The sequence below is a fragment of the Eptatretus burgeri genome, chromosome 10, assembly GCF_056783735.1.
Source record: "Eptatretus burgeri isolate ZD-2024b chromosome 10, Ebu_testis_v1, whole genome shotgun sequence".
NCBI classification, from domain to species: domain Eukaryota; kingdom Metazoa; phylum Chordata; class Myxini; order Myxiniformes; family Myxinidae; genus Eptatretus; species Eptatretus burgeri.
In genome coordinates, this window is record NC_140970.1 from 47,437,064 (window position 1) to 47,460,880 (window position 23,817).

At 47.0% G+C, this 23,817-nt stretch overlaps 1 protein-coding gene across 1 annotated transcript; it reads left to right on the forward strand.

Annotated features, from left to right (window-relative positions):
- The first annotated feature begins 944 nt into the window (after positions 1-944).
- LOC147018489 (PRA1 family protein 3-like) lies at positions 945-23,600 on the forward strand. Its single transcript, XM_085898216.1, has 3 exons — positions 945-1,205; positions 20,087-20,307; positions 20,430-23,600. The coding sequence occupies exons 1-3, from the start codon at positions 1,027-1,029 to the stop codon at positions 20,609-20,611; spliced, it is 582 nt and encodes a 193-aa protein (XP_085754342.1). The 5' UTR covers positions 945-1,026; the 3' UTR covers positions 20,612-23,600.
- Positions 23,601-23,817: the final 217 nt, after the last annotated feature.

Genomic DNA, 23,817 nt, shown 5'->3' on the forward strand with positions numbered 1-23,817 from the left:
GGATGAAAACCACGGGGTACCCTTCCCGGGTCAGATTGTGGTAGTGTGTGTCAGGGTGGTGCCGAGGTCAAGGTGTCGTCCACCAGGCGGCGGTCTTCTTGGGTTAACCTGAGGCGGTCCCTTCTGGTGGGTGCCTGGAATGTCCTATCCCCAAGAGAGGATGATCACCTGTCTCTGTTATCATCTGAGCTCAAGCGTTTGAACATCGGTACTGCAGCTCTCTCTAAGGTTCAGAGACCGGATAGTGGCGAGATCATGGCGGGTTGTTACACCTACTATTGGTCTGGCCACTCTGATGGTTACCATTATCATAAACATCAAATCGACAAAATTAATCAGCTGAGCGCCAGACCATAAACTATATTCCCATGAAGTTTTAAGACGATCCGATCAAAATTACTCAAAAAATAAGGGTTTCGTCGACTCCCCTGATTTGCGACAAAGTGACCTTGACCTTTGACCTTGACATTCAAAATTTTATGCGCTGAAAGGGACCTCTATAGGCCTCTGATGTGCGAAGTTACAAAAATTTCCAATGATAACTGTGCTCTGCAGAATTTTTTATACGTGATTACAAACAAACAAACAAACAAACAAACAAACAAAAAAAACATACAAGCTGACTAACATATCTTGCAAAAACTTCGTTTTGGCAAGATAATAATCATTGAGATTCCTTGCGAACATGCCGTGACGTCACTGGGAGGGCGGGGCAAGCTGCGATGTTTCCATTGGAGGAGGGAGTAACGACTCCAACGAGTGATAGTGTCACGCGCACGGAGTAATGAGCGACGTTCACGGGAAGCTGAGGAAAGATGACGTCACTGGGATAGAGGAATGAGGATGGCCCCGGGGAGGCGTGGCCATTCATGTAATGAAGGCTGCGGACGGAACGAGCGACACGTCATAGGGAGGCGTGGTCATAGGGAGGCGTGGTCATAGGGAGGCGTGGTCATAGGGAGGCGTGGTCATAGGGAGGCGTGGTGAAGAAATCGGCGGCTCGATGGTGGCGTGTTTCGCGAGGCGATGCCGGACATGATTTTTCCTCCGCTTCGGTCCGTTCACGACTTCGTCTCGGCGTCAGCTCGCTTCGGTCTTCCGGACAGTCAAGATGTTCACAAGTGGAACAACCGCGTCATCAACAACTTGCACTACTATCAAAGCAACTATTTCGTGCTGGCGATCTGCGTGTTCTTGCTCGTTGGGTGAGGATAACACGACGCAACAACGGGCCGTTTTGTCACCACCCACAAGCGGTTTCATCGTCATTGGCTTGCAGTGACTGCGCTGCTTATTGTCGACTCTCGTTAATGGTTTACTGAATAGAGCACGTGCGTGTTAATGTTTGTTTTGTTCACGTTAACAATTCGTGTTACTCCTGGTGGAGCATTCATGAATTATTTATAAATGGGGTTTTGAATCTCCCAAGTACCACGTGGCTTGAAGGGAGAACACCGATTGCGAACAAGTGAAAACCGATGGAAACGGAATGTAGCTGCTGGGGGTTTGGAACAATGTTTTCACAAATATTCAAATGAATTGATCTTGTGGGAAAGCGTGGAGTTACGTTAACTAGGTCATTTATTACGTCTGTAAAAGTGGTGCAATTCCAACCCCCTTTTTTCCCCCCCCATTTGGCCCTCTGTTTCCCAATGCTCCATATTCACGTTCCTTCGCTTACTCCTGCCTGCTGATCTTTCCCTCATCACCTTTCTCTCTTCCCTTGTCTTTGCTTTTAATTTCCTCATTTTAGCACTCCTCATCTTTGCATCCCTGACGTTGTGGGTTCAAATCCAGCTTGAGGCAGCCCTGGATTTCTAAGCTTCTGGAAACCGAGATGGTTTCCACATAGTTCCAATGTTGTTCTCGAATTGTCGATTGAAAACGGAGCTAGGTCATTGATTATCTCGGGGCGGTGGAGTGTGGTTGTCCCGTATTCTTTAACATTGGCACACACTGCACAAGAGAGGGTGGGAATTTATTGAGTTGGATCCTGCCTGTTCCATTCGGTGCGTGACATCTGTTGAAACGTTACTGAAACGTGACACGCAACTGTTTTACGGTCAGTATGTGCCCATACGCAACTCGTATGGGTACATGCTGACCATAAAAAGGTGGTCCAGGAGCACTCTTATGGGCACATGCTGATCATAAAAAGGGGGTCCAGGAGCACTCTTATGGGCACATGCTGACCATAAAAAGGTGGTCCAGGAGCACTTGTCTGGACACATGCTAACTGTAAAAAGGTGGTCCAGGAGCACTCGTATGGGCACATGCTCATCATAAATAGGTGGTCCAGGAACACTTATGGGCACATGCTGACCGTAAAACAGTGGTCCAGGAGCACTTGTATGGGCACATGCTGATCATAAAAAGGTGGTCCAGGAGCACTCGTATGGGCACATGCTGATCGTGAAATGGTGGTCCAGGAGCACTCCTATGGGCACATGCTGACCATAAAAAGGTGGTCCAGGAGCACTCATATGGGCACATGCTGACCGTAAAAAGGTGGTCCAGGAGAACTCTTATGGGCACATGCTGATCATAAAAAGGTGGTCCAGGAGCACTTGTCTGGACACATGCTGACTGTAAAAAGGTGGTCCAGGAGCACTCGTATGGGCACATGCTGATCATAAAAGGTGGTCCAGGAGCACTCGTATGGGCACATGCTGACTGTAAAAGGTGGTCCAGGAGCACTCGAATGGGCACATGCCGACCGTAAAAAGGTGGTTCAGGAGCACTTGCATGGGCACGTGCTGATCGTAAAAAGGTGGTCCAGGAGCACTCTTATGGGCACATGCTGACCATAAAAGGTGGTCTTGGAGCACACGTATGGGCACATGCTGACCGTAAAACGGTGGTCCAGGAGCACTCGTATGGGCACATGCCGACCGTAAAAAGGTGGTCCAGGAGCACTCGTATGGGCACATGCTGACTCACAGGGGGGTTAACCCTGGGTAATACCAACATGTCTGCAAAATTTGGTGTCGATCAGGCTATCCATGTTTTTTTTTCTTTGTTTTTTTTTTGTTTTTTGTACATCTGCCACTGAAGGTGAAGGAGGTGATGTTTTCATCCCTTTCTCTGTCTGTTTGTCTGTCTGTCTGTGCACAGGATATCTCAAAAAGTTGTGGACGGATCTGGATGGAATTTTGTGGATAGATTCTGTGTGTGACAAGGAAAAACTCGTTAGATTTTGTGAAGATCCGGATCTGACAAGTCGAATTTTTGAAGCGATTCTTCACCATTGAGAGAGAGGGCCAAGAACGATATATAATACCATATTTCAAAAAGTTGTGGACGGATTTGGATAAAACTTGGAGGACACGTTGGGTGTGTGACGAGGAATAATTGATTCGATTTTGCTGAAGATCCGGATCCGACTGCTATAATTTTTTGAAGCGATTCTTCACCATTGAGAGATGGGGCCAAAAACTATATAGTACTGGAAAGCATGCTATTTCAAAAATGTGTTGGACCCGATATGTTCTTGTGGATCGGGCATTACGTGGCGGAAGTATGTGCTCCCCCGAGTGCCCTTCTAGTTTTTCCGATGGACACAGACACAGACACAGACACAGACACAGACACAGACACAGACACAGACACAGACACAGACACAGACCTGATTTAATACCAGCAAAGGTACCGGGCAATGCTGGGTCTCACCTCTCACCTTCCACTTTCATTCTTCCCCTCTCTCCTCACAGGTACTTGGCGTTGCCTGAGATCTAACGTACATCTATTGGACTACCACAACTAAGTGCATATTTGGAGACAAACCTCACCTGTCGTTTGCTGATGGGAATAGAGAGAGGAGAGGAGGGGTGGGGGATGGGAGAGGGGAGAATGAGGCCTCACCACACATCAAAAAACAGACAGAGACACAGAGACACAGAGACACACAGAGACACACAGAGACACACAGAGAGACACACAGAGAGACACAGAGAGACACAGAGAGACACAGAGAGACACACAGAGAGACACACAGAGAGACACACAGAGAGACACACAGAGACACAGAGAGACACAGAGAGACACAGAGAGACACACAGAGAGACACAGAGAGACACACAGAGAGACACACAGAGAGACACACAGAGAGACACACAGAGAGACACACAGAGAGACACACAGAGAGACACACAGAGAGACACACAGAGAGACACACAGAGAGACACACAGAGAGACACACAGAGAGACACACAGAGAGACACACAGAGAGACACACAGAGAGACACACAGAGAGACACACAGAGAGACACACAGAGAGACACACAGAGAGACACACAGAGAGACACACAGAGAGACACACAGAGAGACACACAGAGAGACACACAGAGAGACACACAGAGAGACACACAGAGAGACACACAGAGAGACACACAGAGAGACACACAGAGAGACACACAGAGAGACACACAGAGAGACACACAGAGAGACACACAGAGAGACACACAGAGAGACACACAGAGAGACACACAGAGAGACACACAGAGAGACACACAGAGAGACACACAGAGAGACACACAGAGAGACACACAGAGAGACACACAGAGAGACACACAGAGAGACACACAGAGAGACACACAGAGAGACACACAGAGAGACACACAGAGTGACACACAGAGAGTCACACAGAGAGACACACAGAGAGACACACAGAGAGACACACAGAGACACACAGAGAGACACAGAGAGACACACAGAGACACACAGAGACACACAGAGAGACACACAGAGACACACAGAGACACACAGAGACACACAGAGAGACACACAGAGAGACACACAGAGACACACAGAGACACACAGAGAGACACACAGAGAGACACACAGAGAGACACACAGAGAGACACACAGAGACACACACAGAGACACAGAGACACACAGAGATATATATATATATATATATATATATATATATATATATATATATATATATATGTATGTCTCACCATTTGTTGCTAGACACTTCGGTGAGCGGGGGGGGGGGGGGGGGGGGAAGGGGTTGCGATAATGACGCCTCAAAAATTGAGTGGAAATTTTTCAAAGAGGAACAATTTTTCTTTTAATTTGATCTTCATTTTATTTTGTTTTCCTAACCCCAGAGATTTCTCCATGGAGACCCTGCCACAAGATCCTTCACAATGATCCCGCTGGTTAATTATTATCCCGCCCCCTCCCGGAGGAAGGGAGTGGGATATTGTAATTGTCCGGTTTGTTTGTCTGTCTGTTAGCAACTTTACGGCAAAACGGCTTTAGCAAACACTATCAAATTTAATCCATAGGTGGGCAATGAACCTCGGACGACCCCATTAACTTTTGGGTCCAATTGGATCAAAAGTCAAGGTCAAGGTGACTAAAAGATCAAAATCGTTTTTCGCTCATAACTTCATCAAAAATGATCTGATTTACTTCAAACTAAGCTTATAGTGAACCTTATTCTATTTGTCACATAATCCTACCCATTCCTATAGTGAAAAATGCATATTTGTGAAGATCGGTAGGGTCCGAAGTTTTGGGGGTCATGGTCATCGGTCAAAATTACAAATTTTCCATTATAAATCATAAAAGGCAAGGAATATGCGTGTTTACTATAGAAGACATATATCAAGTCCTTTATTGGGTTTCATTTGACACCATGACCTTACGTGGCCTTGAAAGGTCAAAATCATTTTACGCTCGTAACTTCGTCAAAAATGGTTTAATTGACTTCAAACTAAGACTAAAATATTCCTTATTCTATTCCTTATAATCAACATTCAGGTTAAGGATTTATCAAATTTAAATTTGATCCCCAAAATAACTTTATGCCTCAAAATGGGTGGGATTTGTTGTGCCTGGCACCACTTGTTAGGGTACCCTGTGAGTACAGGGTACCCTATTGTTTTTCTTGTTTATTATTATTACGCATTATTATTATTTTTCCGCCGGCATTTTGCACCCTTTTTCGCTTTAAAAATCATTTTCTCTGGGACACTAAGGCCGATCGACAGGAAAATTTCACCATAGTATGTATCTTTTTTGATAGCACAATCACGTTATAATTATGACGTCATTGGTCACGTGGTGCGGTCGCCATCTTGAAAAAAGCGAGAAACTTTGGACATCTGTATCTCGGAAACCGTGCAATGGAAAAATTTTTCGTTTGATACATTTTACTAAGTTCACTATGGGGAACACGTGTGATTTTTCGTGACGTCATAGGTGAAGCGATATACCGGTGAAAATTCGTCAAGTAGAACGCTGTATAGGAAAAATATGAAATTTTTTGAGCGTCATCTACGCCAAAATTAATCGTCAAAAATGTTTTTTTTGACGTCATCGATGACTTAATTCGGCCGCCATCTTGTTTTTTAGTGTTTTTAAAAAAAATCTTCTCCAGAAGGGCTGGACAGATTGAGGCGAGACTTTACAGGTACATTCCCCAAGAGGTCCTTTCTCAAGTTTGTTAATTTCTTGTTGACAGGTCACATGGTTTGGCGGCCATCTTGAAAAAACCTTAAAACCTTAAAACATCTTCTTCTCCAGAAGCGCTGGTCCAATGAAGGCGAGATTTCAGAACTATATTCGTGACATGCATGCGATGCAAGTTTGTTAATTTCGAAGTGATAGGTCACATGGTTTTAATATTTAAGAAAAATATTAAATAATGTTTTCTCTGGAATTTCATAAGCCATCGAAGCGAAAATTTGCAAGTGCCTTCCTCCCTCAAGTCTGCATACATGGTAAAAATTTTTTACCTCAGAAGTCACATGGTTTGGTGGCCATCTTGGATAGAAAAATACACCTTATCCGATTTACACGAAACTTCACACACTTGTTCGGGTCGACGATGGAAAGCAGAATTTAAATTTATGATATCATAGGTCACAAGGTTCGGCAGCCATCTTGGAATGAAAATGAAAAAAAAAAAAAAAAAAACCATTTTTACAGCCATTTTTCCCTGCTGTGCAGGGGTTTGGCTTTTTCTTGAGGCAATGTTTTATGGCCGGATGCCTTTCCTGACGCCAACCCTGGTCGCCTCTTACGACACACAGGGATATGGTACACCTATTCTAACCGGGGCATACACCGGGACCAGTACACTGGCACTCATTTCGCCGACCTCGGAAGGATGACAGGCTGAGTCAACCCCCTGGTGTTAATTCAGCAGCCAACGGGGCTTGAACTCAGGACCCTGGGATCCCAAGCCGCCACCCTAACCACTAAGCCAACACCAGGCTTGGATTGAAAATGAATAAATTTTAAAAATCTTCTTCTCCAGAAGGGCAAGACAGATTAAGATGAAACTTCACACATATATTCCCCATGAGGTCCTTTCTCAAGTTTGTTAATTTCTTCTTGATCGGTCACATGGTTTGGCGGCCATCTTGAAAAAACTCTAAAACCTTCAAACATCTTCTCCAGAAGCGCTGGTCCGATGAAGGGGAGATTTCAGAACTATATTCGGGACACGTAGGTGATATAAGTTTGTTAATTTCAAATTGATGTCACATGGTTAGGCCGCCATGTTGGATTTAAGGAAAAATTAAATAATGTTTTCTCTGGAACCGCTTAACCTAATGAATTGAAAGTTTGCAATTATCATCTACCATCGTGTGTGCACGCGTGGTAAAAATTCTGATGTCACACGTCACATGGTTTGGCGGCCATATTGGATAGAAAAACGCACCTTTACCGATTAACACGAAACTTCACAAACGTGTTCCAATACCCAGTTGGAAGCAGAATATAAATTTGTGATGTCATAGGTCACATGGTTCGTCAGCCATCTTGGATTGAAAAATAATATCTTTAAACGTCTTTTTCTCTGAAACGACTGAACAGATCCAGGTGAAACTCCACCACTATGACCACCTCTCCATGACGAATAAAAAGTTCTCACCCCTTTTGAGGTACGACGCAACGTTTGGCAGCCATAGTGGATTGAAGGAAAAATATTAATTAATGTTTACTCTGGAACTACTGCATCAATAAATGTGAAACATCACCTTTATGGTGGAACAGTCATGCGGAATGAGGGTTTGAAATTTCAACGGGATCGGGCACAGGGTTTGGCAGCCATGTTGGTTTTAAGAAAAATATTAAATAATGTTTTCTCTGGAACTGCTTAACCTAGCGAAGTGAAAATTTGCAGTTATCGTCTCCGATCGTGTTTGCACATGTGGTGAAAATTATGACGTCACAAGTCACATGGTTTGGCCGCCATCTTGGATTGAAGGATAAATATTAATTAATGTTTACTCTGTAACCGCTGCTTCTATATATACAAAACTTCAAATTTGTAATTTAGCCGACATGCGAAACAAAAGTTTAAAATTTCAACCTGATCGGTCACATGGTTTGGCAGCCAGAATTATTTAATTCTTTGAATCTGTTCGCCAGTAATAAGGAAATTGAACGCTTTGTGCTGCCCGGTTCGGAACTCGTCTGTTCCGCGCCGTCTCGAAGCAGGCCTGTGTTTGTATCACCATTAAATAATGTTTTCTCTGGCACCGCTTATCCGATAAATGCGAAACTTTGCGACTATGATTTAAGTCTCATGTTGTATCAGTTGTCAAAGGCGGACGGACTGGGTACCCGGTCATCACTGCCAGCAGTTATAAAGTGGCAGTTCTAGTTTTGTTTATTTTTGTTGCATTCGATGAAATTACACTTTTGGCACAATTCTTAATCTTTTCTTTACTCAATATAATTATTCGAACAGCAGAGAAAGTTAAGTTTTTAATGCTTTGGCAATTTCACATTTTCTGGATAAGGAGGGATCACAGCCTTGCTTGTTTAAAGTACATACGTAAATACACCAAGTTATAAGAATTGTTAATTTCTTCAAATTTTTCATATTTTCCTCCAGGTTTCGACACTTTGTCCACATGCTCCAATCCGGACAGATTTCAATTTTGTGCTGTACTTTAATTAGTCGCTGAGAGTACATCTTTGTTCCAAGGCAAGGCATTTTTGAGCAGGCGAAACAAATGGCACCTCAAGACCCCTGTGAGGGAGAGTGGGCTCTCCAAGGATAAGCCTGTTTTTGTTTTTTCATGATGAGATGAGTTGAATATCTCCAAAAGGGGTGTTTAAATATACCCAATACCCAGTCTTCATTCATGCCCTCTCTTGGAGTTCCCTTTGTATGCATGCAAAGTTTTGGCCCATGGGGTTTCATGGTTTTGGAGTTGTGGAGACACACTGACTGGCTGACCTTTATTGCTGTAGATAGTCTGATTAATTGGGCACAGCATTATCTGCCCTTGCCAGCATGTAATCTAAAGGCTGGTCTGTGTTCTTTCAGCCTGAATTTTGATATCTATCTGATGACTTGCATTCCCACTTTTCTGTTTGCTTGCCTGTTTTATTTTTGCTTGTTTTTTTAAATCCACTTTGGAGTTTTCATCTCTCTCAACATATTTCCAGGTTTTTTTTTCATGTAAATCTATTGTGATAACTTGAACAAACACTCCTCAAATGCAACCTTGCAGAAGATTTTTTTTTTAAAAGTCATCATGAGATGATGCTACCGCATAAAAGATCAATTTTTTTCAGTAATGCCACCTTGTTCTTTGGGCAAACTTGCTCCTGATGTTTCCATAATGTGACACTGCCAGAAAGGATATCTCATCATTTCCAGATGTGTTTTAACAATGCCCTGTTTGTCTTTCCACTTTAACTTTTTTTTATTTTGCAATAACACTGTGCAGTGATGACCACTCTGATGCAGAGGGGTTGTTTGAAATGCTGCAATGGTGTTTATATTGAGCTTTTTTTTTTGGTATACAAAGTTCATGCTCATGGAAAAGCTTGAACACAGAATGGATTAGGATGCAACAGAACAAAAGGAATAGTAGAAAGAGTGGGGAAACTCCAACAGCAGGGCCAAGGGACAAACGAGGGATGCGGGTAAGAATGAGAGGTTGGGAGGATGCAGGGGGTAGACAAGATGGATACAGGAGCAAACTCTTAGGAGGGAAATGATAGACATTTAGAAGGAGGTGGGTTTGGGTGGTGAGTTAATGGGGGTAGGAAATATTGTGGTATTTGGATGGAGGATGATCTGAGATTGTGAACAGCTGTCTTGAAGACCTTGAGGGAAGAATGAGTTTGAAGAAACATGGAAGTTGGTTGCACAGGAGGGGGAAAAAAGAGTGATGCATGAATGTGTGGAGGTGAGCAGTGATTCTAGATTTTGGGAGGTTCACCAGAAGGGGGTTGCTGGTGGACTGCTTGCACCCTTCAGAAAGGAGATGGTAGAAGATAGAGACCATTGACCTTTTGTGTGATGGCAAAGTGGTTTCAAACGACATTGCCATTCAAAGAAGAAAGGAGCGAGATCATAACAATGCTGATTTTATTTATATATATATATATATATATATATATATATATATATATATATATATATATATATATATATATATATATATATATATATATATATATTGTTACGGATTCGCGCCCGCCGGCGTGCGAACGGCCACGTAACTCGAATCGCGGCACGTCGCCCACCGGACGGACAATCCAGTCGTGACCCTCTCGGACTAACGCCGGGAACCAGTCACGGGTGGACCTTTCGGTCTCACCGCGATCGAGCCAATCAGCCCCCGCGTGGGATAGGGTTGCTCGCCAAATTCGACCTACCTAAGTACCCACACTGAGGGTAGACCGGGCGATCGCACCTCGCCGCAGGTCGACTTCGGACACGGGCCACTTAAGCGACCCGTTCCGTACTATCGGGATAACCGAGCGGTGTTATCGTCGGCCTCGACGGTTCGATTAATTATCGGGCGTATTCAGCCCACTACCAACCCTTTACGTGAAGTAAGATGGGGATTCAATAGAGGAAAAGACGAAGCGAAGCGGGAGAACAGTTCAATAATAAAGCACATTTATTCGCGATGAACGGAAAGCACACATATACAATTCCACCAAAAGCACATAGAAAAAGAAGAGAAACACAATTCAATTTTACACAAAAAGCAAATGTAAAAGCGAAGACACAATGCAGAGCTAATACCGACTACCGAGCACACGGCAACACTTATACAATTCTACTTCACAGACGGCGCCGACAACACACACACTCAAAGCAAAGAAAAAGAACACCCTCAAGGATGAGGCGGGCCTGAGGCCGAGACCGGGTCGGGCCTACCCGTCAGCCTGGTGATGAGACGTGGAGCGGCGATGGTGCCTCAACTCCGCGGGCCTCGCGGACAGTGTCTGGTAGGGGGTGGGAAAAGGGCCCCCTTCGTCGCACTATCTCAGCGCGGGGGGAAACAGGAGGGGGTTGCTGATGCTCGGGGAAAGGAGGATTTTTACTCTGTCTCGAGTCCCGCGACGAGCGTCTCCACCTCGACCAGGTCGCGCCGTCGGCCTCCCTGGTGTGCAGCTCCCGGCACGACGCGAGCACCCCCTCGTCTGCCTTCGCCGCCTCTCCACAGCTCCGTCCTCTTCGCTCCGACTCCAACGCACACGACGATGACGACGACCAACAACCAACAACGACTTTTCTGACGAACGCAGCCGCTTATATAAGCCCCGTGGCTTCGCCTTTGACCCCCTGCCTTCGACCTTTCACCTCGCTCCCCATTGGCCCGAGAAAAAGTGGGCGTGAATGCATTTTGATCCATGAATTTGCATATAGCGACCGCCCTCCAACGCCCTGGAGGCGGGGCCAAATCGCCCCTCGCTCACCGATTGGACGGAACAAAAGTGGGCGCGTGTCGTTTTTGATCCGTTTTTGGAGCGGAAAATCCGTGGTTTTGTACACGCTGTTCGGCGCGCGCCCTGCACGAGTCCAACACCGGTACCCACAAGCGGCGCAAGAACGGTGGCGATGCGACGGTTGCGAGGTGTGACATGAAGCGGCGCCGCGGTGGGTGGTTGATGTTGTGGTTGGTGGTGGTAACAATGGCGGTTGGTCCAAAATAAAGATAGTAAAAGAAAAACGGCTATCCTGAAGAGTCGCAGCACGCATGAATGACATTTATTCCCTCTAGACAACGGGTTTGGGCCTAACTACACATATACTTACCGAGATATCTCACCTAAGGGACCTGAATGGTGGTTTGCGAATTTGGTAACCACAACACTACCCCCTCCCCTTTTTACAGACTCGTCCCGAGTCGTCAAATTTTCGTGTGCCATCATGTGTAGTTTTCCCCTAGTACATTTTACCTACGGATCCCTGAGTGCGACATTCATGGTATTCGTGTCCCCAAAATAAATAACCTGAGGGCTGCGTAACTACCTAAACAAACTCACTCACACGGACGACTTAAATAAAATTGCCGGCGCTAAGACAAACATGCCGGGGGCGCACTCATATTTACAGTACATCTTAACCTTAACTTACAAATTTTACACTAAACCATGGCCCAGGATCAATGAACTCTGCAAAAGAAAAGCAGTTAGCAGGGAGCCAGGCTGCTCGCATGCAGTCTCTGGCTCAAAACAATGCAGGTGACAGGGAACGTGGCTGGCTGCTCACACGCAGTCCAAGGCCTTCCCTTTTTGAACTGAACGCAGTGAACCACAACGGTGCATGGGCTGCACAAATGCAGTCTCCGTGCCAGCTCAAGTGGCACACGCAATGAACACAACGGATAGATGGATGAACACAAACACTGTGCACGGGCCGCCACTGCAGGCCCGTGTTGTAGCTGCCAACAGGGCAGTTCTTGCAGCTTGCAAACTGTTGCCTTGATCCTGGCGCACATGGAAATGAACAGGGGGGGGCAAAGCAAAAATTGGACGGGGCTGGTGAACATGGGCAGTGGGAATGGCATGGCAAAGGTGAGCAGGCAAACACAGCCCGCAGAAGAAGACCGCTGCAGGCAAACACAGCCGGCAGATGAACTGGCCGGCACAGGCCTTGAGGAAAAACAGCCAGCAGATGAAGTGGCCGGCACAGGCCTTGAAGCAAACACGGCCAGCCGATGGCACAGGCCTTGCAGCAAAACAACAGCTGCCGATGAAGTTGGCCGGTCTCCGCCTTGAAGCAAAACACGGCCAGCCGATGAAGTTGGCCAGCCTTTGCCGTTCAGTGGAGGTTGGTGGAGGGAGTGCGGTGGTGCTGGCCACTTGGAAGGCGGGCTCGGACCTACCTACCTGTCTCCCTCCCACCTATCGCCTTTGCCTGTCACTGTACATACCCACTCCCTTAATTTGTGAAAAACCAATTTAGCCCCAACTTATTTTTTTTGTTGTTTTTATTTTTACTCCCCCACTATAAATCGTCCCCTAACCCCCTTTATCGTCTTTGTTCGGCTAACCTATCCTGTCACCTAGCCTACTCCCAACCCCTACGTTCCCTTCCCGGAGGGGAATAAGGGAGAGCTAACGTCCTGTGTCGAGGCCCAACGAAGCCTCAGGATGGCCTCCCCAGAGTTCAGCGATCTATAACCAAAGTGGGTCCAGCGGCCCACAACGACAGCGAGGGGATGGATGGTACGGAGGGGTACATCTCCTAATCTACCCTAACCATTTAACTGTTAAACTCCCCCGGGGCTTTCAACAAGCGCCTCTCGCTTAAACTATTGGTTCTAACAATCCAGATTCCCGTCGCCTGTGTTGGTGTCCTCACAATTTTGGGCCTCGCCCCCCAATTTTCTCTCCGTGCCCTCACACGGTCTCATGGCTGGGACACGTGGCTCCCTTTGGCAGGCACGACCCTCTGCCAATTCTCCGACGATGGCACCCCCGGGCACTACACTGCCTCCGAGCCTACCAGCTCCCTAACACCGGGGAGTGCCCCCCATGGCACCTCCCCTGAAACGCACACGTGGCAGGCTGGCTTCCCAGGCCCCTTTCCGAGGGTCACCCTTGCCCACAACACTGCCCACGTGGCTAATGGCGCCCCGGGCCCCCGCACCAAGCAGGCGCACCCGTGCCCACTACGCTATCCCGGCCCCCCATGGGCCCTTGGCCTACCACGGCCGACTAGCCTGGTGCCCGGGGTACCCACTCAGCGATACTCACCTTTCGCAGCCACGCTCCCAAGCCCGTCAACATGGCTCCTGCACCCCTCCAAATGGGTTTCGAGCCTACTTCCCCACCAACAACAAAACGACTTCCATTTTTCAATTTGACTAACCCCCTAACTCACTTTATACTGACCCCGGGGTCCCTTGGGCGGGAGTCACTCCTCCCCCCAATCACTCATCGCACCATGCATTCCCCATTCGCTCCACTCACACAGACCCGCTGGCCTCACTCACTCACCAAGTACTCACCTCACAACTCACCAACTCTTCAACACACACACCGCTGAACTCTGCCATCCTCCTAACTACCTCCCCTAACTAACTCGTGCTCCCACGTCGTCCCTTAAACTAGTAGCACGTTCCTTTTAACACTACGTAGCTAAACTACGTCAACTCTACACATTCACAAGTCTGTCACTGTCTCCTAATAATCTCATTTTATTTCCCAACCTAAATCTGGCTACAATCCCTCTAACTAATCCATTCCACGGACTCCATGAGGAGTTACCCCTGCCCCATGGAGTCGGTCTAACTAAGCTAACCCTTCCCCCTAACTAGTTTCCATCCTGTGCCCAGGCAAGGGGGTCTTCCACCCCTTGCCCAGGAATCCTGTGCACCCGAAAGTGAGGCTTAGTTTTTTATTTTTTTTTTCCATGCGCAGCACCAGCGCGGCAACTCGCGCACTTTGCACCTGCCCGTGACGTCATGCAGCTGCACGTGTTCCTCGTCCCTCCTTGGACGGCACCATCCGGCAGAGATACCCCTCCTGCCGGATTCCAACCCCACGTGCAGCCATGGCGTCACCGTGCGCATAAAAAAACACAAGCCCCACGTCTCGAGGGGTTCCCCACGCGAACGCATGTGCTTTGCCCGTTGGAGCTTAACACACACGATCGCGTGGAGAACCCGTCCGGTCCAAATCCGTAGTCCTGCCTAAACTTTGTCCGTCTGCGGGATCGGCAAATCCACCGCTGGCGTTTCCGGACCGGGACTTCACTCTCGCAAGCGAGCACGTGGCGGTCTCGTGCGTTGCACAGCACGAACCTCGTGCTCACTGCTGGGTGAACCCGGCACGGTCCCCGAAACAACTACAGCCGCTACTCGGCTTTCGTTTCTCCCATGTCGCCGTCGTCGCCATTCGACCCACGCACACCTGCGTGTTACGACGCTCACACTCCATTCCATTACATTCACACCGGGAGACGCGGCTGCGTGCTCCCGCATGCCAACCGACATCTCCCTCACATACCGCTCTCTCACACACACGGTCTCCCTTGCACTCGGCCGTTCACTCACGCATGCCATTACCTCCCTCGCACACGTGGCTCCACGCACTCGCGGCCTTTCACTCACTCGTGGTGCCTCATCCACACACCGTTCCTCACTCACACACGCGGGGGCACTCACCCGCGGTGCCTCATCCACACTGGCCGTTTCATCCACACACACGGCCTCACTCACACGGTGCCTCATCCACACACGGCGTGCTGGGAAGCACGTACTCCGGCACCATCGCCACCACACCACTCACACACGGGGTCGCTTCCAGGCACGGGGACGCACTCACACCTTGCACCACACACACAGGGACAACCACACTGGGGATTCGTGTCCCCACAAGGGTCTCCGGGGCCTCTATACCCCCAAGCTCTCCGTGCACCTGTCCACAGCACCCGTCCCCTCAACCTCGCAAAGCACGACCGAACTCACCTGGTCGTGACTCGCCTCAAGGGGGCATACTCCTTCCCCTCGTTCCTGGAGGAGGCCATCCAGGTGCTCGCACTGGGTCCCTACACGCTCCGCGAGCTCAACCTCACTATCCTCCACTACCTCCGTGTGTGTGTGTGCGTCACTTACCCCGTCTTCATCGTGTAGTCTTCCCTCTATTTTTTCTGTCTCCCGTGTCTCTGCCAACTCTTCACCCTTTACCTCCCTTGTCTCAACTATTATTTCCGTTGTCGTCACCTCGTGTCTCGTCTCGCACGTTTTGGTCTCCCCATTTAATTTTTCCCTTTCGGTCATCGTCACGACCCTCGCCCAACACGCCCCCCGAATTATTTTTTCACCCGCCTCCACCGCGGGCCTGTCAGCCGTTGCACCCCCTCCCAGCTCGTTTGCTCCCACACGTGGAGTCGCCATTCTTATCTCCCCGGTCACGGCCTTCATGCCCGCCTGCAGGCATCGGCCCATGTTCTGCGTCTCACCCCGGAGCTTTTTCATTTCTTCCTTCATGTTTGTTTCCATTCTGTTCATTTGTTGTGTATTCGCATCCAACTTTTCGTTCATGCCTTTCATTTCGTTTTTCATTTCGTTTTTCATTTCATTTGTATTTGCATCCATCCTTGCTGTCATTGCCGCCAGCATGGCGCATAGCTGGGCCATGTCGGATGCACTCAGCTGAGCCGTTTCGGCAAGGGTTGGGGAAGGGTTTTGGTGGAGAGGGGGGGGGGGAGGTGTCATACACCGCGGCCGCTGCCGCACCCATTTCGGCCTCTGGGTTCAGTTGGGCGAGTTCGTTTTCCTGTACAATCAACATTTCCTGCACGGGGATTCCATCCTGGACCATGGATTCTACACATTCTACATCCATTTCTAATACCCCCGGCTCCCGCTCGCCTTGAGACGCCATCTAATTTGAATCGCTCGTAATTTGGAGGGAATCGGGGGTCGCTTCTCTCACCCCTGGACCGATTCCCGTGAATTTAGCTGGAGACAGGAGAGCCTGTTTTCCTGTTCTCCGATACCAGTGCCGCGAGGAGGGCGATGGATTTGTATCGCACGACCTGACACCAGTGTTACGGATTCGCGCCCGCCGGCGTGCGAACGGCCACGTAACTCGAATCGCGGCACGTCGCCCACCGGACGGACAATCCAGTCGTGACCCTCTCGGACTAACGCCGGGAACCAGTCACGGGTGGACCTTTCGGTCTCACCGCGATCGAGCCAATCAGCCCCCGCGTGGGATAGGGTTGCTCGCCAAATTCGACCTACCTAAGTACCCACACGGAGGGTAGACCGGGCGATCGCTCCTCGCCGCAGGTCGACTTCGGACACGGGCCACTTAAGCGACCCGTTCCGTACTATCGGGATAACCGAGCGGTGTTATCGTCGGCCTCGACGGTTCGATTAATTATCGGGCGTATTCAGCCCACTACCAACCCTTTACGTGAAGTAAGATGGGGATTCAATAGAGGAAAAGACGAAGCGAAGCGGGAGAACAGTTCAATAATAAAGCACATTTATTCGCGATGAACGGAAAGCACACATATACAATTCCACCAAAAGCACATAGAAAAAGAAGAGAAACACAATTCAATTTTACACAAAAAGCAAATGTAAAAGCGAAGACACAATGCAGAGCTAATACCGACTACCGAGCACACGGCAACACTTATACAATTCTACTTCACAGACGGCGCCGACAACACACACACTCAAAGCAAAGAAAAAGAACACCCTCAAGGATGAGGCGGGCCTGAGGCCGAGACCGGGTCGGGCCTACCCGTCTGGTGATGAGACGCGGAGCGGCGATGGTGCCTGAATTCCGCGGGCCTCGCGGACAGTGTCTGGTAGGGGGTGGGAAAAGGGCCCCCTTGGTCGCACTATCTCAGCGCGGGGGGAAACAGGAGGGGGTTGCTGATGCTCGGGGAAAGGAGGATTTTTACTCTGTCTCGAGTCCCGCGACGAGCGTCTCCACCTCGACCAGGTCGTGCCGTCTGCCTCCCTGGTGTGCAGCTCCCGGCACGACGTGAGCACTCCCTCGTCTGCCTTCGCCGCCTCTCCACAGCTCCGTCCTCTTCGCTCCGACTCCAACGCACACGACGACGACGACGACGACCAACAACCAACAACGACTTTTCTGACGAACGCAGCCGCTTATATAAGCCCCGTGGCTTCGCCTTTGACCCCCTGCCTTCGACCTTTCACCTCGCTCCCCATTGGCCCGAGAAAAAGTGGGCGTGAATGCATTTTGATCCATGAATTTGCATATAGCGACCGCCCTCCAACGCCCTGGAGGCGGGGCCAAATCGCCCCTCGCTCACCGATTGGACGGAACAAAAGTGGGCGTGTGTCGTTTTTGATCCGTTTTTGGAGCGGAAAATCCATGGTTTTGTACACGCTGTTCGGCGCGCGCCCTGCACGAGTCCAACACCGGTACCCACAAGCGGCGCAAGAACGGTGGCGATGCAACGGTTGCGAGGTGTGACGTGAAGCGGCGCCGCGGTGGGTGGTTGATGTTGTGGTTGGTGGTGGTAACAATGGCGGTTGGTCCAAAATAAAGATAGTAAAAGAAAAACGGCTATCCTGAAGAGTCGCAGCACGCATGAATGACATTTATTCCCTCTAGACAACGGGTTTGGGCCTAACTACACATATACTTACCGAGATATCTCACCTAAGGGACCTGAATGGTGGTTTGCGAATTTGGTAACCACAACAATATATATATTGTTACGAATTCACGCCCGCCGGCGTGCGATCGGCGGCATACCTCTAATCGCAACCGCGTCGCCCACCGGTCGGACAATTCAGTCGTGACCCTCCTGGAACTATCGCCAGGAACCAGTCATGGGTGGGGGTTTAACCTCACCACAGCCCAGTCCGCGCATTCTACCCGCGCGAAATAGGGTCACTCGCCGAATATCGAAATACCTAAGTACTCGCGCGGGTAACCTACCGAGGGGCCGTACCTCGCCGCAGGTCGGCTTGGGACACGAACCGCTTAAGCGGTCCATTCCGTTCTACAGCGATAACCGAGCGGGTGTTATCGCCGATCTCGATGGATCCGATTCTCTTTACCGGGTGTTTAAAACCCAACTAATTATTCCGGGATGCAAGATGACATTTTCAATGGGGAATAGAGGACGCAACAAACGGGATACATTTCACACAAGGACATTTATTACTTACACACACCACAAGCACGGAATCATGCACATATTTACAAGCAAGGCAAATAGAAAGCAATACAACCGACTACAATGAGAATGTACATGCACTTAACAGTTTTACTTAACAGACGGCGCCACGACAACATTCATTCAAAAACCCAAAAGAAACACAAGAAAAGACCCCTCACAGACAAGGGGGTCAGGCTGAACCACTTGAATTTTATGACACGGGACCTGGGAGACCGAACAGGTCCCGCGAGACCGTAGCAGGTTACCTGCACCCTCGAGGTGCCTCTGGTCTGCGAGCTCTCTCTGGCACTCTCCTCCACGGACGCGCAGGTTCGCGCCCCACAGCCGGCAGAGCTGCGCCTCCCGTCCACGTCTCCGGTAGATTGCCCGGACTCTCCACCGACCCACGCCTCTGGTGTACGGGTCGCTCCAGAGACCCAGAGACCAAGAGACCAAGACAAGACCAGACCAAGAGAAGGGCACAAAACGAAGAGAGGAGACCAGACCAAGAGAAGGGCGCCAATGAAGAGGAGGAGGAGCAAGGCTCGCGGCTGTCCGCCTTATATATCCTGGGGCTCCGCCCTTCGCCCCTCCCCGTTTTAGGCTCTGTCTCCCTTTGAGAAGCTTCTCGAAAAGGGGCGTTTCTCAACTCCGACCGCCTCACTCCTCGTATCCACCAATCGCGAGCGAGCCGCCTCGCCCTTCTCGTCACACCAGCCTCTGTGAGAAAAAAGGCGGTAAAAAAACCCACACGTCATCGCAGTTCCTTCCTCGGTCCCTTTACTTGGCGCCCTCGGACAGCTTTCGACGCGGAAAGGGTCGTAGCATGGTCTGTGGAGGATGGCGTTTGCAGGCTGGCGTAGTGGCGAAGTTGGTGGTGGTTGTTGTAATGGTGAGCGAGATATGTCGGTTCAAAATAACTATAGAGAAAGATAAACCTATCTCAAAGGGTCACAGCCCGGTGAACATTAATAATTCCCATTAAACAACAGTGGGGAAATGTAACTGAACACAGACTTATCGATCTAACTGAACTCAGGACCCTTTATGGTGTTCTGCGAATTTCCACAGCCATAACAACATATATATATATATATATATATATATATATATATATATATATATATATATATATATATATATATATATATATATATAATTTTTTTTTTTGCTGTATGTGTGTGTGTGTGCGTGCAGGTGCCTTCAACCAGTACACATGGTGGAGGGTTTGGCAATAATCGCTGTGGGTTGCTGGGGGGCTTCTTTGGTGAAATCATACTGGCCATACCTCCAGGCTCTCCAGGTTGAGAAACTGGGCCTGATGTTGGCTGGATCTGCAGCAGCCACCTTGCTCATTATTCATCACTTTCTGTCAGGGATTTTGTTCTTCTTGTGTGCTATCATCCTCTCTGTCCTGGGTGAGTTTTGCATTGCTGAGACCCGTCAGTTTTGTGTGTATGGAATAAAATGTGCTTTTTGGACAAATGTATGGGCGGCATGTATTGTATGAGGTAATATCAAATGCTGAAATGTCTTGCAGTTGTGCTTCTTCACGCATCTCTGCGTCTTCGCAATATCAAGAACAAGCTGAGTAACCGCATGGAGGAGGCTGGTCTGAAACAGACGCCAATGGGGGTGCTCCTCAGCTCTTTAGGACAAGAATTGAATCCTGTACTTTCTCAGCATGATAAATGCTTTCAACAAGGTATCACAGACAATTAAGACTCCTCATCATCTTTTGTTATCAATTCCAGGCTGGTGATGAAGTCGTATTTGGGAAAGTGGTGAAGTTTGAACAGTTACTTGCTTGTAGGCCTATCTCTGGCCCTTCCTTGGTTTGTCATTTTCCATCCTCACAGCTAATTTGCAACTCTTAGAGTTTGTGATTGATAAAATGTGTATTAAAAGGAGAAAAAGAAAAGCAGTGCAAGTTCATAAGTCATTTTATATGGAAACGATATAATTGCAATCGCTTTGTAAAAAATATTACTTCGGTTGTGCGCAATGGGGTAAGATGATGGGCTATTGTAATCAAAATAAAGACCAATTAGTGCATCGTAGTCCCACGAAGGAAGCCAGACAAAATACACAAACACACACACACTTTACTGATAAGTACTTACAAAAGCTATTTTATTTGAAGTTAAATGTAACCTAATCAATTGTTTGATTTCCCAACTGCCCGGATCATTGGCTGGGCACTGTTTTTCATTGAGGTGACTGGCCAACTAGATTTTTTTTTTTTAAGGTTTCTTGGAAAAGAAAACTCAGTACGTTTCCCGTGATAAGTTGAAGTGCACACTTTATTTTCTTTAAGACGAGTTGCTTCCCACCTGACGGTCAGCTCTGGTTGGCATCATCGGATTTGTTGGTTCAATTTTGACTTTTCGATGGAGACAGTTGCTGTGTGAATACTGATGACATTCGGCCAATGTTTCATGTTATTTTGCCATTGACGGATCAATGTTCAACCAACGATTAAATCGATGTTTTACAAACAGAATGGCCAGTGTTGGTCCAACATGCTGTCAGATTTATTTATTTTATTTTCTATATTTTATATCTGACTTCTTGTCAGATCTTTCTTTTTGTCAAAAAAGAAAAAAACAAACCCCATGTCCCAATCAAATTTGCAATTAAAGCAATATTTGGTGTATTCAATGGTTTTGAAAAGAGAAGCGTCATTTCAAATGCATGATGGATATTATACTTTGATGGGAAGGATAGTGGAAAATGTACTTCACAGTAAAATTGCTGCTTTACATGAGAATACATTTTTTCGTAAATTTACGATTTTATACAGAGTACTGTACATATATTAAACAAAATTTTGGAACAAGCACGTACTCGGAGTTGTCAAACATCAGTTATGCATAATGCATTTAATGTCAGCATTTTAAAGCTGCTAGATCCTTTCAATAGATTACTGTAGTACTGTATATAAATTTGACATTGGACAAGATATCATGTGACACGTTAAGGCAATCGGTGCAGTGAGTTCATGAACTCTGTTTGCAAGCTCAGCATGTAGAGAAGGATGCTGGTGGAGGGTGAGTTCTGTTTAGACATTCCTGATTGTTTTTTTTCTTTTCTTTTCTTTTTTTAAACATTTCTTCCAAATTGAAAACTATTTTTATCCTAATTTCTGTGAAATTTGAACTTGTCGTGACAATATCTTTGGTTCCAACTCAAATCTGGCTGACGTGGAAATTTTTTCTTTTTTTCGTGAGGGAGAGGGATAGCGAGAGTTGCATGTGATCTTGCAACACATCACCATAATGCCCCATTATGTTGGGGGAGCAAGAAGCACCAGAATATGAAACCTGTACATCCATTACTAGTTGATATGAAGACTTGTGTTGGTACATTATTTTACACGCTTACTCGTCTCAATGTTTCAGAGGTCCGTTATCATTAAATTGCAACAAGGGTGAATTGTGTAAATACATTGGTTCAACATCGATCTGGACTTGTTTTTAAAGGGAGAGGAATTTGAATGGAGCATTTTTGAGAATCCTTATTTATGTGTCATCACTCCCCATAATCACATATTTCCTTCTTTAATGTAAGGTTGGAACAGCAAATTATGAAATTACTGGTTCACAAAAAGACCAAGCCAATTGAAATTTATAAACAATTAATGAGACAGGATGGTGATTATTGCTTGTGGAGGATATCTGCGTATTACTCGTGATGATTATTTTTAAATGGATATAAAAATGTACTCTATGAACTACGTGCTGTGAGACTGGTCAATGGTCATCTCCACGCAATTAAATGACTTTTGGATCTCATTTAGATTTACTCCCAAAGGCTTTCTGTTAATAGTATTATTATTTCCAAAGTGAAACTTTATTCATGTGGGGTGTTCAAAAAGATTTTTGAATAAAATACTCCCAGTCGTCAAGACACCAAAAAAGTACAACAAGGCTTCCAAATAGAAGAAAAAAAACCTCATTTGTTGCTTTTCAAATGCTCATCATAATGTCGAGTCAATCATTCATGACAGGTTATTATATAAACATTGTTCAGGTCAAAAGTGAACCACAATCATTCACTAATAGTAGTGGTTAAAAAAACAAAAACAAAACCTGAGTGTCCCTTGTGGGTTCTTTTGAAACTCCATAATCTGTATGATGCACTTCGGTGCTGACATGTCAAGATCTTTGGAGATTAAGGCTCCCCCTCCGCTCCCTCCCCTTCCAACCTGTCACCCCGCTCAGGACGGCAATCCTTATATTATTGTTCAGCTAAATAGCCTCATTTTATGAAAACACCTATTAATAGTGTTTAATAACTGCCTGCATACTCAAACTTATCAATGATCAACTGAAATGTCAAATTTGACTTTCATTTTACCTTGATTTATTACTCGATTCTCATAACTACTGGGTGAGTTACATATTGCATCCAGAAAAATGGTGGAAAAATCTCTTCATCCACATTCTCTCCCTCTTACTCTGATGTTCCTAAGCCTTTCCATTTCCTGTTATCCTACCAAATGTCACACACTCCGTTTTTTTTTTTTGGTTCTTCCACTCAATTTACCGACTCTTCTGAGTGTTAAATGTATCTACTTATTTACGTGCGTATCACCTTCAGGTGAATAATTATGTATTGACATTTTTGATCGATTTGGTATCTGGAAAAGTTGTATTCCTGCAAGGACATCTGTATGGTAAAGAATAAATGAGATTTCAACAGAAAATAGCATTTTGCTCATCCTCCACTTCTTGTTTGATACTAATCAAATATTTATGGAAACTGATGTTCTTGTGATCTGTGGAAATTCTTTTTAAATATGATATTTACAGGACAATTGGTGACGAGCTGCAAAGTATGAAAAATTTGCACCAAAATAAAGGTGTTTTGATCGTCGTCTTTCATATGCAGCATAAGGTTGTGGGGTGGCATCATTGGTTGAGGGT